Below are 15646 nucleotides of genomic sequence, written 5' to 3'. Positions count from 1 at the left end.
TCCCGCTGGTGCGAAGGTCCGAACAGGGCTCCGGAACACGCCCTGCTCACGGCCCGGTCCTCCCTGAAGAGCCCGGAGGGTGCGCCCTCCTTGCCGAGCCCCAAATCAGCAGGCCGGGAGAGAGGAGGAGGAGGAATCCCCGCCAACCAGGGGGATTGAGACTTCCAGCCGCCTGCTCACGGGCTGGAACCACCTCCTCATTCACCGCCTCCTGACCCGTCTTAGGTACAGTGTGTCCCTCACACGTCTGGTCTCCGGGAACTCGGGAGTCTGGCTGGAGAAGAGCTGGGTTCTTTGCCTAATTCCTAGGCCCTGAGGGAGACCGTGTCCAAACCCCCACGGGAAAGAGAGGGACTGCACCCCCGGGGGAAAGTGTTTGAGAACTCCTATCTGTCGGGGACGTCAAAGTGACGCAGAGAGCCATCGCTTCCGCCCAGCGCTTCTCCTCTTCCCGGGAACCGGAACCGAGGACGCTCTAAGGCAGGCCCCCGAGGACACGCAGAGAGGGCCCACACAGCGCCTCTCACACGCGGACACGGGGCTTCCCAGCCGCCGGGAGCCGGAGGCTTCGCTGCCTCCCGAGGTCGGGTCAGGAGACGGACAGCCTCTCACCCCAGCGCGGAAGGAAGCAACTTTAATGCCTCTGGAAGCATCTGTGTCTCATTCCTCACCAGAGATAGCTCGGATGGTCCAAACTCTGTCCTAAGGATCGCCACGGGTCTGGCAAGCTAACACCTTTTTGGTCTGAGGAAACAAACGGGTTTTAGGCAATGCAGCAAGAAACTTTAGCGAAGGCCGGTTAACGCACAGAAAGCCCGTGAAACCAGAAATAAATCCAGATGAGCTGGGGAGGAAGAGAACCATGTGTACCGAGACTTCTGATGGGTGAAACACGGGCAGGCAGCTCGGGGGGCTGGGTGGGGTACGGGAGGGAGGGAGGTGTGATCCGAGTTCTGGAAAGTCCTCTCTCCTCATCGGTTACCGCCGTCACCCGAGGTCAGAGAAGCAGGGACTCGCCCAAGCGGCCCGTGCCAGTCCGCCCCGCCTCGGGCCCCGCCAGCCACGGGCTGCGCCTCCGCGGCAAGGCAGGCGTGCCCAGAGGCGCCACAGCATCTCTGCTCGACCCGGTCTCGGGAACACGGCAGACACTCCCGCCGGCCTGCCCCCTGCAGGCCGGCCGGCCGGCCCTGAGCCCGGACGCCGCACGCCGAGTCCCCGTAAGGCACTGAAGAAGCCGGCCGGAGCCCTCAGGACCGGAAGACGTGCACGGCGCGCACCACGTACTGCCGGCAGATGGGGCACTCGCTCATGCGCTTGCCGCACTTGGTGCAGGTGACCATGTGGCCGCACTCCAGCAGGACGCAGTCGATGGGCGAGTCCATGCAGATGCGGCACAGGTTCTCCTCCAGGCCGGGCGGCGCCGCTCCCCCTGCGCACACACACGGGGGGCAGAAGGGGCAGAGTAAGGGCGTGGGGTGGGAGAGCGCCGGGACACGCAGCCCCCCCTCCTCCCCCCGCGCCCCGCGACCCCCCCCCCCCCCCCCCCCCCCCCCGAACCAGCTCCAGGTGCTGCTTTAACCTGCGCCTCTACAGGTCGGGTTACGGACCTGAAGGGTCAAGTGCCTGTAGAACAAACACAGCCCAGAGTACCAGAGCTAAACAAGGGGAAGTCTTCATGCAAAGCTTAAAAGGAGTAATTTTCAGACAATTGATGCTGTAATGTGTTGAGTGAGCGGCACTGAGGGACTCATTATCCCTGGAGGCAGAACACACTGAGAAGATAACAAATGGGTCAGAGAAGGTGAGGTATCAAGGGAACCGCAACGAGTGACTACGGGCTGCCAGGCTCACCTGTGAACCTGACCCCGATTTAACAAGGCCCCGGATCGGGGGCCTCCGCGGCTTCCTCAGAAATGTCCCGGTGGGAGAGCCCACCAGACCCTGTGAGCTCCCTCTTCTGTGCTGACCCCCAAAAAACTGTACCTGTGGCCCACTCCTGCTCACCACACTGGGGGGCACTTTCTGAGTTTGCCTTCTTATCCCCCCACTATACTAGGAGTTCTTTAATTCCACAGACCCATGCCACTTCTACAATGACATACGTGGCGTCCGCTACGTGCCCCGAGGTGAGAGATTCACCGTGGAGCCCCCGGAACACCGGCCATGTGGGGGCTGCTCTCTGACCGTCCAGTGAGCGGGCACCCCACGGGCACGGCGGCAGCTCGCAGACACCCGGCAGGGTCCTCAGAGCCCCCCGTGTTTGCACTCACCAAATCCTCACAAGAACTATGTGTGAATCACCTACTCTCACTACCCATTTTACAGATGAGGCGACCGAGGCCAAAGAGTTGCCTACGGCACACGGCCGCCCCATAGAGAGGCCGGGAGGCGAACCCAGGCAGGGGCTCCCTGGGGACTGCCCGGACGGCGTTTACCGCTCCGAGCACGGAGTTCCTACGGACGGCTCGCCGCCTGGCCGGCGTCCGAGTTCGGCTGCACAAACGGAAACACCTTCGTGTCCAAAAACCCAGCCCCCTGAGCCGGCACGTGCTCAGTGGAAGCCCGAACCAGGTGGCCAGCCGGGGGCCTGGACTGTACCGGCCCCCACGGCCGCCCCACAGGGGAGCTCCCTGCACTCCGCGGCACTTCCTCTTCCTGCGTCCTGGACTCGGGACCATTCGAACGTCGGGAAACACTGCGGGTGGGCCGGCTGCGAAAGGCCCCGAGACCTACTCACCCCCGGAGGGGCTGCCGGCCCCAACCGGGGGGTTCAGGGAGGGCTGGACTATACAAATACCCTGAGTGGGCAGGAATAACGGACAGGACTTCATTAATGATTACTTCTCGCAGGAACAGTCGTCGACTCAGGGGCCGGCATCTCCCGGGGAATGAGAAAAAGGAAGGGTGACACCGAGGGGATCGGTGCGAGCTCGGCACCACGGCGAGGGAGCGGACAGAGAACTCCGGGGGGCTTGGGGGGAGGAGTGAAGACAACTCGACTCCCGATCATCTGTCGGCCAGAAGATTCCATCCCATTCTGAGCAAAAAGGCCAGTTTACTACGTGACAAATTTGGAGTCTTCTCAGAGCTGTGAAATGCTGTGCGGGCCCCTGCACCCCTCTGAAAAGGTTCCCTTTGAGGACGAGCTTGTAACCACGGAGCCTTGACTGAGGCTTTCCCGGAGGTCGGGCCCAGCACCTGGGAACGCGGCCCAGACCCGGCCAGAGTCCTGCAGTGCTTTCTGGGCGTCCCCAAAGGCTCGGCGGTCTTCAACACACAGGGGCAGGCAGCGTGGCAGCTGAGGGGGCTATGCACCTTGCACCTAGAGAGCACCGTGTGGGACACCTGTCCCCATCTGTCCCCAGAGCGGCTCCAGCCAAGGCCCGGCCTTGTACCGACAAGGCCCCCCGCTTCCGGTTGGTACCAGGAGCCCGGAAGGCGCGCACAGCCCGGACTGAAGTGGAAACTGCAGGGGAAGGAGCGCCTGGCACCGGGAGCACGGAAAGGAACCCACAGGCTGGCTCCTGAGCCCGGGTGGCCCGGGGAAGTGAGTGCCCCTCAGTCTGGCCCCGGTGTGCCGCCCCTTCCCTCCCTTCGCAGGCCGGGACGGCGAGACTTTCTAAAGATGCCGAGAGGCCCCGCTCCTCCGGGAATCCCCCCGCTCCCTCTGTGCCGATGCTGATTGACACGCCCCGAAGTCTCAGCCTCTCAGCAGGAACTGGGGCTGAAGGGGGGAGGGACAGAAAGGCCGGGCGCCTAAGCCCCTTCCCAGCAGAGACAACCACGTACCGTTCTGGTCTTCGGCCCCGCACACTGCAAAGGAAGGAGAGAAGAGACGTCTGAATCCGCGAGCAGAGACCCCGGCCACCCCGACTCCGTCGCCAGCCTCCAGCTGTCTCCCTGCTGGGCCCCGGATGGCCGAGCGGCCAGACAAACACCCGCCCTCCTCACTCCCCACCCCCATGCTGCGAACCCACAGAAAGCCCCTGCTGGGGGGTCTGGGGGTGTTGTAGAAAAGGGATCCCACTGGTTTGGACGGCCGAAGCTGCCAAGCGGGAAGGACACCGCGCCCAGCACCCTCGGGCTAGCGCGCCGGCGGAGAAAGAAGGAACAGCGTTCCCGCAGCCGGGGCGTCCGGACGCAGCTCCCGGGTGGGGCGTCTCCTATTCCCCGTGCACCCACAACGCCGGGGACACTGGGGACAACCCCAAAGGGAGAAGTGAGTCTGAGCAGGTGACCGGTCAGAGGTCCCCTATGTGATGAACCTGAGCGGGGAGGGCAGAGCCTGACGCCTGCCGTCAGCACTGGAGGGATCTAAGAGTTGGTCTGCGGGAAGGAAATCAGCCGGGGAGGGGAGAGTGGGGAAGGGAGGGGAAGGGAGGGGAAGGGAGGGGAAGGGAGGGGAAGGGAGGGAAAGGGTGGGGAAGGGTGGGGAAGGGAGGGGAAAGAAGGGGGAGGGAGGGTGAGGGCTCTAAGGGAAATCGTTTCAGGGAACTTGGAGTTCCAAACAGCTAAATGCCCTTCTCTCCTGCAGGGCTCCCCGCCTTCACTAGCGTAGCATCGACCACGGACCAGTTGCAGGGGACACAGCTGACAGTGTTCCTTCCCGGACTCATCTGACCGCGGGCCCAGGTCCCTGGCCGGGCACCACGTGAAAGCGACACCACGGAGGGGGCTGTAGGGAGGGAACGGCGGAGAGGCCCAGGCGCCGGCCCGACAGACGCTCTCCTCACACGGAGCGTGCGAAGGCTCGCTCCCTCACCGCCCCCCCCCCCGACTGTCTAAGCAGTCCTGTCGGGGGCCGTGGCGCCCCGGGCCGTGGCACGGTGGAGGTGACGCACAGTGGGCAAGGCCACGGACTCAGACCCGGAGCCCCTCGGCTCTGGGCTCTGTAACAGAAGGGACGTGAATTGTGCCTACTGCATGGGCCGCTCTGAGGACCCAACAGACGCATGCGCCGCCAAGCCCGGCCCTGGCCCTTGACTCTGAGTGACGCCGTGACCGGGAGGCGCGGAGGCCACAAGGGAGAACGCCACCATCCCTTGGAAGACGCCATCCCGCTGTGGAGCGGTTCCGTGCGGCTGCCCCTCGACGGCCCCTCACCCAGGTGCTGGAGGTCTCTCTGGTCCTTGTACAGCCGCGTCACCCTCTCCATCAGCTCCCACTTCTCACAGCAGCCCTTGTAGTTGACGAAGTTGCGAGCCAGGATCTCCTTCAGCTGCCGCACAGTCAGGCCCTCGATGTCCTCCAGGTCGGTCAGGTCAGACAGAGACGCCCTCCGGCCCGGGACGGAGCTGTCCTCTGAGTCCATGGACTGGGAAGGCAAAGACGAGACCAGGGGTTCAGCCCGGAACCCCCCACGCTCGCTCTCCGAGGACCCCAAAGCGCTCAGCACCCCGTACGTCTGGGGACTGGCCTCGAGGGCAGGGCCAGAGGCGGGGGGTCCCTGGCATGGTGCTCGGCACTGCGAACGGACCCCAGTCTCTTCCCAGCCCGGGTCCTGCGCTCGGGCAGGCACAGCCGGCCACCAGCCCAGCAGCGGTGCAAGGGAAGGAGCGCCCGCTGGAGCCGGATGCCCCCGATCCTGACTCCCAGCTGCTCCGCGGATTAAGGCTCAAGAATGCCAGGCTGGCCCCGCCCCTCTCCAAGCCGTCTGCCCCTCCAAGGAGGAGAGGCAGCAGCCCCGGCACACGGGGCCCCGAGAAGGCTCACGGGGCAGCATGAGGACCCGCAAGCTGCTGCCGGCCTCCCTCTCCCCGGGGCGGAGCTCTGCTTTCCCACAAAGGGGGGGACTTCCGGGCAAGCCCCCCTCTGCAGGCAACGTTGACCACACTGGACTGGCCCCGCCATGACTGAGCCCCAAACCCTCCACCTTTCCTCCCCGACAATGGCTGCCGAGCGCGAGCAGCAGCAGAACTGTGAGACCCGCATGGCGGCACCAGGCGCCTGCGCTCGGGCTGCTCTCAGCAGGTCTAGAGACGGGGCACTACGGGCCACGAGGCGCCCTGGTTGGCACTGGGACCTCCCAACTCCGCACTGATGCACTAACAGCTTCGAAGGAGCTCTAACGCTGAACTCCACCCGGAGGGTCCTCACAGACTGGGCCCCTCTCTCTCTCTCTCCAGAGTCCGTTGGGAGGTTCCTAACAGAAGCCCAAGAACACCAGTGAAAGGGTCAAGGCAAAGGCACAGACCCGAAGAGGCCCCACCTGGGTCTCGTCCTCAGCAGGTGCTCCGGCTGCGCTCTCCGGGTAGACGGGCTCTCCTGGGTCCTGAGACACGTGGCCATTGGCCTGCAGGAAGAGAAAGCGCCATCACGCCCGGAAACGTCCCGGCGATCTGCACAGCGCTGGCCTCTTCCGGGCACGCGCCGCGTCCCCGGTGGACTCCCACGCCCCCCAGCAAGCTGGAGTCGGGCGCAACAGCGGGGCAGAGGCCGGCTCTCCGACACTGACTATCGGGCAGAGGAGCAGGCGGCAGGGGCAGATCTCAGCTCCGCAGCAAGGGTGCATCGGCGCTGCCGCCCTCGGGTGGATCAGCTTGCTCTCATCCGTTCACTCAGTCAGCCCGAACACCCCACAGGACAGGGAGGTCACAGCCCACAGGACAGGGAAGTCACGTGTCCACGGCAGGAGACTCCTCTCCGTCACTGAATTTCCCCCCTGACACTCACCCCAAGCTGCCCTTCCTACAACTTCCGCCCACCGTCCTCCGTCCCGCCCCTTGGACCAACGCCCACTATTTTCCTCCCAACTGCTCGCAGCACGCCCTCCCTGCCTCCACGCCGCACCGGCCCGGCTGAAACGGCGTTGCCAGTCCGTCACTGCCCCATCCCCTCTCTCGGGCCTGTCACTGCTGTCGTCCCAGAGATGTGACCAGCCCAGCACTCTTAGTAAGAGCCGTCTTAAAACCTGGCCCGAAATTTATTTCAGAGCATCTAAGGGTCTACTAGCCTCAGACGACATAAGACAAATAAATAAATGCCTGTGCTCTTTCTGCTTAGAATTCTACCTCCTCAAAAGGTTCCTCCCAGGCACGTACTCCTGCAGGTTTTGCCAAAGAGCACTCAGAACTAGGAGTCTCCTAAACTAGATCCCCTCCACCCACTACTCCTTCAGGGCCAAGGGCCTCCTGTGAGCGCGGGGCAGGGAGCCAGCTGAGCTCACAAGCCTTTGCCAGGAGCATCTGGACGCACCCGTGAAGGGACAGCCTAGGAGACCAGTCGCCCACCAGCCCAGCCCCTGCTCCCAGATGAGGGTGTATATATGGTGCTCATTGAGGAGAGGCAAGCGGCTCCAGTGTGAATGAAACACAGAAACAGCCACCACCCAGAAATGCCAAGAGAGACCAAGATCACACACATGCGGCACAACAGGCACCGGGAGGCACCCAAAATAATGTCTTCAGAAACACCTCCAGGTTCCCCTTAGCCTTATGCAGGTGTGGTGCGGACCGGGAGTCTCAGAGACCTTTCAGGGCCCAACCTGCTGCTTCCAGACAGACGGCTTCCGTACGTCCTTTCTTTCTTAGAAAGAGAAACTGGATCTCATGCAACACAGCATGTTGCCTGGGCCCACCGGCTAAATCAGATTCTACAACTAGAGTCTGCCCACAGTTTTGCTTATTCCGCACAGACCCCCTCCCCCGGCAGCCAGGGCACCGCAGGTGGAGCACAGAGCCCTGGCAGAGCGGGCCCTGCGAGAAGACTCGCATTCTGGGGGCGGCTCGCCCGGGGATCTGGCAGGTGGCCTTGCACGAGCTACTGAATTAACTCCCCCCCATTAACTCTGTCTTTCTGGCCTGCAACACGTAGACCTCACGAGAACAGGGAACGCCAGGGGACGTGAAGGCCCTCTGAGAGCATCGGTGGTCAGAGACGGACCCGACCGGATCCAGTGGGGCTGTGTCCTGCAGGTGCGATCTGAACGCTTCTGGCCCACGACAGGAAGCTTAAAACCTGCTCCTTTCATGGAAACCCACCTGGAGGTTCTTCAGGGAAAAGCACCTTCCTCAAGTTAGCCTCCTAGGTCCCCACCAACAGAGAGGAGCGCCCAACCAAGCAGAGGGAGGAGGTCCCAGCAGGAGGAGGAGGAGGAACCTGTCCGGCAGACAGAGGCGGAGCTCAGGACAGGGTGGCGCTCCGGTGGGGCGAAGGCATGCTCGCGCCCGCACGGGAGGACGCGAGTTTCCTGCAGGAGCGGTGGGCTGCCACACTGGCCCGAGGCCCCGGGGCCCACTAGAGCCCATCGGGGGCCCAGTCCTGGCGAAGGAGTCGACACCGACAAGGGGCAGCTACCGTTCACGTCCATGGGCACTGCCGTGCCCGGCGTGAGCGCTGCGCCAGCCCCAGGTGGCTCGGAGCTCCTCAGGCCTGACGTCACACCTGCCACCCTCCCCACATCCTGGCGAGGACGAGAGTGGCCTGGGCTCCCGAACTCCGCTTCATCAGTGAGGGCTCGCGGTTCCCCCGGGGTGACCAGGAGCCAGTGACGAAGCGAACGTGGAACCTGGGTGCACCTTCCGGGTCCTCGGCCCCCACCGAGGCGCTTCCGTACGCACGTCTACAGGACCCCATCGCCCCTCACGCCCCCCGGCCCCACTCCCACCCCTCGACGGGTGTGCGTGTCTACCCGCCCCCGGGGCTTTCTGAGGGCGGGGCTGTGGCTCCCTCACCCGGCCCTTCCCGTGCCTGGGGCACAGTCCGGTCAGTGCGCTGCTCACGGCTGACCCCTCCAGGCCCCACTGGGACGGCCACAGGCAGCTGACTGTGCAGCGCTGGGCCAACCACTGCCCTGCCCGGGGACTGGCGGGGGGGGGGAGCAGTGTCCGTCCCTGTCCTGGTCACTGTGCTTCCCCACTAGCCCTTCCCGCTGCCTGTTGCTTTTCGCCCTACGTGCCTGGGGGTGTTTACTAGGGAACCGAGTTCTCACGCAGCTGAGACAGACCACAAGGAAGGGGAGCGAGCGAAAGGGCGATGTGAACAGAACTGAATCTGGAGAGTTCACTGAGTTTTCTCTACATATTTCTGGGCCCTGACTGGTGTGACTCAGTTGGGCGTCATCCAGCAGCACAGAAGGTCGCTGGTTCGATTCCCGGTCAGGACACAAGCCTGGGTTGCGGGTTCAGTTCAGGTCGGGCCACTTGCGAGAGACAACCCATCGATGTTTCTCTTTCTCTCTTTCTCCCTCCCTTCCCCTCTCTCCAGAAATAAATAAAATCTTTTAAAAAGATATTTCTGGAACAATGAAATTAAATTTTAAATGCCTGACCGGGATCTGTATGCAGCAAACACAAACAGAGCCGGAGCCGGTGGCCCAGTTACTGGAGCATTGTCCCGGGCACCAGAGAAGAGGGGGTGGGTTCAAACCCCAGTCGGGGCACACGCAGGAGGCAACTGATCCATGTTTCTCTCTCACATCGAGGTCTCTCTCCTTCCCCCGGCCCCTGTCTCCCCATTCCTCTCTCTCTCTCTCTAAAATCAGTAAACATGTCCCGAGGTGAGGATTTTAAAAAGCACACAAAAAAACCCCTGGCACCATGCACTGTCATCTCTGAAACGCTCCCAGACCCCAGGGTGACGTCGGGGAAATAACCGCTTGTGCACAAGCGTAAGACACCGATGCCTGCAACCCACGCCCACAGCGCAGGCTCGGGGAACGAGCCCGCAACCTGGCAGAGACCGCGCGGGGGCCGTACCTGCCGATTCTCCAGAGCCGGGGCTGCGGGAGTGGACGCGGTCTGCATGGGTGGAGAAGGGGAGCCAGCCGAGGTGGCTGAGGTAGTTGGTGCGGTGCTGGAGCAGGGCTGCTGGCCCAGGAAGGCCTGCTGCTCGGGGGAGCCCGAGGGGGGGAAGGCGGGGGCGCGAGTCCTGCCCTCCTGGGGGGCCGCGGGCTGCTGGCCCAGCACCAGGAACACGAGCTCCTCCTTCTCCCGGCACGTCTCCGTCGAGATGTCATGGAGGTCCAGGTAGTCCCTCAGGTCCTTCACCTTCATCTTCATGAGCTCCTCCCGCTGGAAGGCCGTGGCTTGGAACCGCTGGCACAGAAGGCAGAGGCGGGGCCCGTTCCCCACTTGGCTCGAACAGGTAGCGCAGAAGTTCTTCTTGCAGTCCAGGCAGGTCTGCTGCGTGGGGCGAGAGGCAGAGGAAGCACGTGAGACCGCGAGAACACACCGGAGCCAGCCCGCAGACTGCACTCAGAGGGGTGGGCCCTCTGGGGGTCCCTGCTCGGGACACGCCACTTCTCGTCCCACGGGAGGCTGCGTTTCTTCCACCGGCAGAGAAATGGAGGCCATGAACTAAGACTCCCAGGCTTAGAATAAAAAGTCCCCACGTGCCCTGGCTGGCATAGCTCAGTGGATTGAGCGTGGGCTGCGAACCAGGCATCGCAGGTTCGATTCCCAGTCAGGGCACATGCCTGGGTTGCAGGCCACGGCCCCCAACAACCACACATTGATGTTTCTCTCTCTCTCTCCCCCCCTTCCCTCTCTAAAAATAAATAAGTAAAAATCTTTAAAAAAAAAAGTCCCCATGTTTTTATTGTCTCCCTCCTCCATTTCTTGTGTTGTCACCTTGGGGTGTACCCTTAGCCTCCGGTTTCCTCATCTGTACAACGGGGCTGGTAACAGTGTCCACCCTCGCAGGGTTGTCATGAAGGGGAGAGACAGTGCATTCGGCACGTCTGACACAGGAACCCCTCCCCCCCACAGCGAGTGTAAGGGTTCTGGTCCCTGTGGCTGGCAAACGCGAGCTAGTGGGAGAGGCAGGACCCCCGTCCGGGACTGTGGCTCCGCCCTGCGCTGCTGCCGTGAGAAGGCAAACGTGCAGAGGCTGTGGGGGCGGCTGCTGTTAGTGTTAACTAAATTTACCGAGGGGCCGCTGTGGGCTAGAGCGATACCTAGCTTGTCATTTTCTTTTTAAGATTTTATGTATTTGTTTTTAGAGAGAGGAGAAGGGAGGGAGAAAGAGAAAGAAACATCAATGTATAAGAGAAACATGGACCAACTGCCTCTTGCATGCCCCCAGCCGGGGACCTGGCCCACCACCCAGGCACGTGCCCTGACTGGGAATTGAACCAGCGACCTTTCCATTTGCAGGCCAGTGATAGGTCCACTGAGCCACACCACCCAGGGCCTAGCTCGTCATTTAACTCTCGAAGCAACCCGCAACACAGGTACTCACGGGCCTCCCCGCCCCACAGACAAAGCCGCGGAGGCCCAGAGTCCCGAGCACCATGCTCCGGAGTGGGCTGTGAGCAGCAGAGCTGGGACCCACCCTCGGGGTCTGCCTGAGCAGTTCCACGCCCACAAGCATGCTCCTTCCCCCGGGGCATGCTGCCTGACTCGGTCCCGAGCAAGCTGGCAGCGGTGTCCTGAGTAAGAGCCTGGCGCTCCGTCTCCACACACCCAACCTGGTGCCCCGTCCACAGGCTGGTGCCCGCCCCCCACCCCGACCCCAGGAAGGCCCACTCGGAGGGCTGGGGATTCAGGGGTGCGGAAGAGCACATCCAGGGAGAACATTCAGAGAGCTGCAGCAGGCCCCCGAGCATGGCGTCGGGAGCTCCCGTTTGTGGAAGCGCTGAGAGTGTCTCAGAGGGGAGGCACGGGGGCCCAGCCGGCGGCTGGCACCGCCAGGCCCCGGCAACACCCACTTCTGCAGATGACACAGCACATGATGCCGTTTGTCTTCCAAAGACTTTTATTTACTTTTAGGGAGAGGGGAAAGGAGGGAGGAAGAGAGGGAGAGAAACATCGATGTGAGAGAGAAGCTTCTATCGGCTGCCTCTCACACGCCCCCAACTGGGGACACCGGGCCCACAACCCCAGCACGTGCCCTGGCCTGGAGCGAACTGGCAGCCGCCGCCGCCCCACCCACCGAGCCACACGGGTCAGGGCACGACACGCGACGTCTTGCTCAACTCACAGGAAGCAGCCCTCAGCCTCCCGCCGCACGGGCTGAGCGAGCACAGTGACGCCCGGCTGCGCCGGCTGCAGCCAGGGCAGGTCACACTCCCACAGGAGAGGTAACGCCTGGCTGGGGGCACACCGGGATGACCCTGGAGGGCGCGCTCACTAACCGTCTAAAGAGACAGAAAACCCCTCCTCCTACGGTGACTTAGGTGCTGACCTAAACAGCTTTGCTCCCTTGTTTCTGAGCACAGAAGCTGCTCAAGCCAAGGAGACTGCGGGCGAGACTCGGGCCCTGGTGCGGGGCGGAGCGCAAGTCTGCGTTGCCGCGCTGGTTGTGCTCGGTTCCGCCCAAGTGTCACGCACTCACACGGGAAAGGGGCGCGGGCACGGTGCCCCCACCGGACCCCGACGCCGAGCACTCGGAGAGCACCGCGGAGGACGCACACCCAGCCCCTCGCTCCGCACAGCTGCGACCACACAGTGGAACGCTCGGGGCTGCCTCCCAAGCGCACACGGCTGCACCGCGCCGCCACGGGCCTGGGGCCGAGTGCCACTCACCCACTCAGGTAGGAGACGGGTGTTCGGGGCCTGGGGGCTCATTCATACCTGAAGCCTTTCTGTTGGAGAATAAAATCGTTTAGGGGGATTGCTAGTGACATGAGGAGGCACCAGCGTCACGGCAGCGCTGTGGGCCCTGACAGGGACCGACCATCACTTAGCCAGTGTGGTTTGACAAGGCCTCGGCGGGCACAATTAAAAGCCTCTGAGTCGCTCCGTCAGCCGGAGCTCAACAACGCCCTGCTCTTCCTTCCGGCGTGTGTGGTTTGCTGGGTGCAAGACCGGAATGCAGAGACGGCACCCCAGCTCCCACGCCCCCCGCCCCCCGGCAGGGGCTCTGAAGTCAGCCTGCACCTGAACCGCATCTCAAGGAGAAAGGCAGGGCCCGAGGCTCAGCCCCAGCCTGTAGAGGCAGGAGAGAACAAAGGAAACGGAGGACCGCTGCCGACAGCCAGCAAACGTGGGCAGAATGTGCAGAGGAGCCCTGCGCGCACAGACTAGCAATCGGTGCAGACCGGCTGAGCAACAAGCCGGCGTGGACGGCGAGTCAGCGGCCGGCCCGCCTGCAAATGCCGGGAGCGCACACGCGCCCGGCATCACAACAGCTGGCAGCGGCAGCTCTCTCCTCACCTGCCCTTCTCCTGCTCCCAGCCCCTCCCCACCCACACCCCCGGCACAGGTGAGGCCCACTTCCTCACCCTCCGTGCCATCGGCATCCCTTCCTGCAGCCCCCCACGGGGACAGGGGCAGCCAGAGCAGTGACACCGTCAGGATTGCCGTATTCTGCCGTGTATAAGGTGCACTCTTTTGCCCAAATTTTTGAGGGAAAACTAAGGATGCCCATTGCACGTGGGTGTAATGACCACACACCGTGGGGATGATGATGATGGGCATAAAAACCCCGTGTAGAGTGTGCACAGAAACACGGGTGCACGTTATACGCGGCAAGCCCCGGCTGGCCATATCCTAGCTGAGGGAACTTGTGCAAAACAGACAGCCTCCCACAGCCTCGGGGTCCTCACCTGCAAGGGCAGGTGTCAGTCGGTGTGAGGACCACTGGAGGCATCACGTGAGATCACGTCCTCAAAACCTCAGCACAAGCCGGTAGGCTCGCACACGGGTGACACGGTCACCTTTCATTCTCTGTCCCCTCTGTCTCATCTCTGAGCTTCCGCCGGTCCCTAAGAACTGACCCCCGTCTTTCCACTCCAAGACAGGAATTACCTCTTCCGTGCCTCCACACACAAACTCCTCCTCTACTCCTCCTCCTCCAGCTGGTCCCGCTCAGGAGGCCGGACGCCAACCCCCTACACAACAGTCGGGGCTGCTGCTGAGCCACAGGCAGGCGGGCGCCACCCACACGGGGGCTTGCGGCACAAACAGCCTGCCACCTCCCTGTGAGACGGGAAGCTCATGGAGGGCAGGGAACGCGTCTCCCTCACGTCCTCTCCTTGCTCACGTCCGTTCTCCTCCGGAGAGAAACGGGCTCCTGCGAAAGGTCAAGACCTCACTAGGTCCACCCGTTCCCCCACGTTCCCAACACACTCCAGGCGCCTGGCTCACCAGCCCTGTCCTCCCTGCTCCCCCTCCATTTCCGCCCCCACAGAGTGTAACTGACATATTTTAAATGTCACTTACACCTGGTGGGGGGGGGGGCGGGGGTCCACAACCACCTGCGGACACTGGGAAACTGTAGGTAAGTTCCAGGGGCGTCAGCAGCTGCCCATGGATTTACAACTGTGCAGGCGGGGTCCGCTGTGTGTCCACCTCCATCAGCGACGTGGAGGCCACTACCGACCCAAGGGGCTGAAAGCAGCTGCCTCTGACGGCAGCAAAATGAGAGAGGGGGTCCCTCCTGTTGTAACAAACGTTGCTGAACAACCTGACTCTGTGAGCCATATACTTACACAACTGTATTAAGTTTTCAAATTGTACAGTAACAACCAGGAGGTTAAACACAGGAGATTAAAAAAGTAAGGTTCATGCCCTGGCTGGCGTAGCTCAGTGGACTGAACGCAGGCTGCGAACCAAAGCTTCGCAGGTTCGGTGCCCAGTCAGGGTACATGCCTGGGTTGCAGGCCATGACCCCCAGCAACCACACACTGATGTTTCTCTGTCTCTCTTTCTCCCTCCCTTCCCTCTCTAAAAAATAAAATCTTTAAAAAAAGTAAGGTTCCAGTTAGCCCATCCCAGATTCACGCTGCCCGTTTAAACAAGGTGCTCCTTGTTCACGCTGCTGCTCCTTCCTGCCAACGACTTCGCGGCTGCTCCTCCCAGCAGCTGTTCCTGACGTTTGTCTGACCGCGAAAACAGCAAGTTCCCTGGCCACCCGACAGAGTCCTCGCGCGCCTGAGGAGTCCCTGAAACGACTACCGCAGATAAAGGGAACAACTTCTTCATCTGTGAAATGGGAACGCATGAGAGTACAGACGTCACAGGCTGTTGTAGGGACTGAACGCAGGTAAGGCATTTGAAAGGCCACACGCAGAGCGAGGCAGGTGCCGCGTTCCCGGAAGCCCCCTCCCATGCCGCCTCGGACCCTCACTCCCCCGACCGTCTCCGTCACCGAGAAGGCGGAGGCCGTGTGGCACCGAATCCCTGCTGTTCTCCACGTCGGTCCTCATGTACCGACTGCAGACTGAACTTGTCAGCCTCCCTGTGAAGGGAGGGGCACCTCTGCCCTCCAAGCGGCTGTCCCCCGCCCCCGCCCGCCCACAGCAGCCTCGCTGGCCGAGTCCTCCCAGGGCCTGGGGCGGCCGAGCAAATCCCACCCGAGCTCTGCCACGTGCCCACCTCCCCTGCACAGCAGTGCAGTGCAGGCAAAACACGGCCTACGGGGCACGGTGCCCGCCCTCCGTCCCCTTCCAGATGGAAAGGGCGGGCGGCGGCCGACACTCCCAGCCGCAGAAGCTCTGACGTGGGGAACGTCCTGCAGGAGAGGGCCTGGGAGGCAGAGGCCTGGGTCTGAACCCCGGCTCTGCCATTTGGTAGCCCCATGCCCCGGAGGGGCTGCCGGAGGACAGGAGCCAGAGCAAGTGTTTCAGCGCCTCTCGTGCTGTCTGTCAGGAACTTGGCACCTACCGTTTCCTTTTAACTATCACACTCCAAGCCTTCGTTTCCCATAAGATGGGAGAGCAGGAACTCTAAAACCCGCATCCCAGGGTTATTGTGAGGAGCCAAAT

The 15646-nt window shown here is 62.6% G+C and overlaps 1 protein-coding gene across 6 annotated transcripts in view; it reads right to left on the bottom strand.

The window, feature by feature from the left end:
* Positions 1–621: 621 nt before the first annotated feature.
* The window catches only part of RFFL (ring finger and FYVE like domain containing E3 ubiquitin protein ligase), a 62345-nt gene continuing 47320 nt past the window's right edge, over positions 622–15646 (bottom strand). For all 6 annotated transcript variants that reach the window (XM_028520413.2, XM_036034072.1, XM_036034068.1 and 3 more), the window contains exons 3-7: positions 9696–10121; positions 6209–6292; positions 5104–5314; positions 3790–3813; positions 622–1429 (exon numbers count right to left, since the gene is read on the bottom strand). In XM_028520413.2, coding sequence (XP_028376214.1) covers positions 1248–1429; positions 3790–3813; positions 5104–5314; positions 6209–6292; positions 9696–10121 — 927 coding nt within the window. In that variant the 3' untranslated portion in view covers positions 622–1247. The remainder of the gene's footprint in view (positions 1430–3789; positions 3814–5103; positions 5315–6208; positions 6293–9695; positions 10122–15646) is intronic.

The sequence above is a fragment of the Phyllostomus discolor genome, chromosome 8, assembly GCF_004126475.2.
Source record: "Phyllostomus discolor isolate MPI-MPIP mPhyDis1 chromosome 8, mPhyDis1.pri.v3, whole genome shotgun sequence".
Taxonomy (NCBI): Eukaryota; Metazoa; Chordata; class Mammalia; order Chiroptera; family Phyllostomidae; genus Phyllostomus; species Phyllostomus discolor.
The sequence above is the reverse complement of the archived record's forward strand: the minus strand, read 5'-3'. Positions and strand labels throughout refer to the sequence as shown.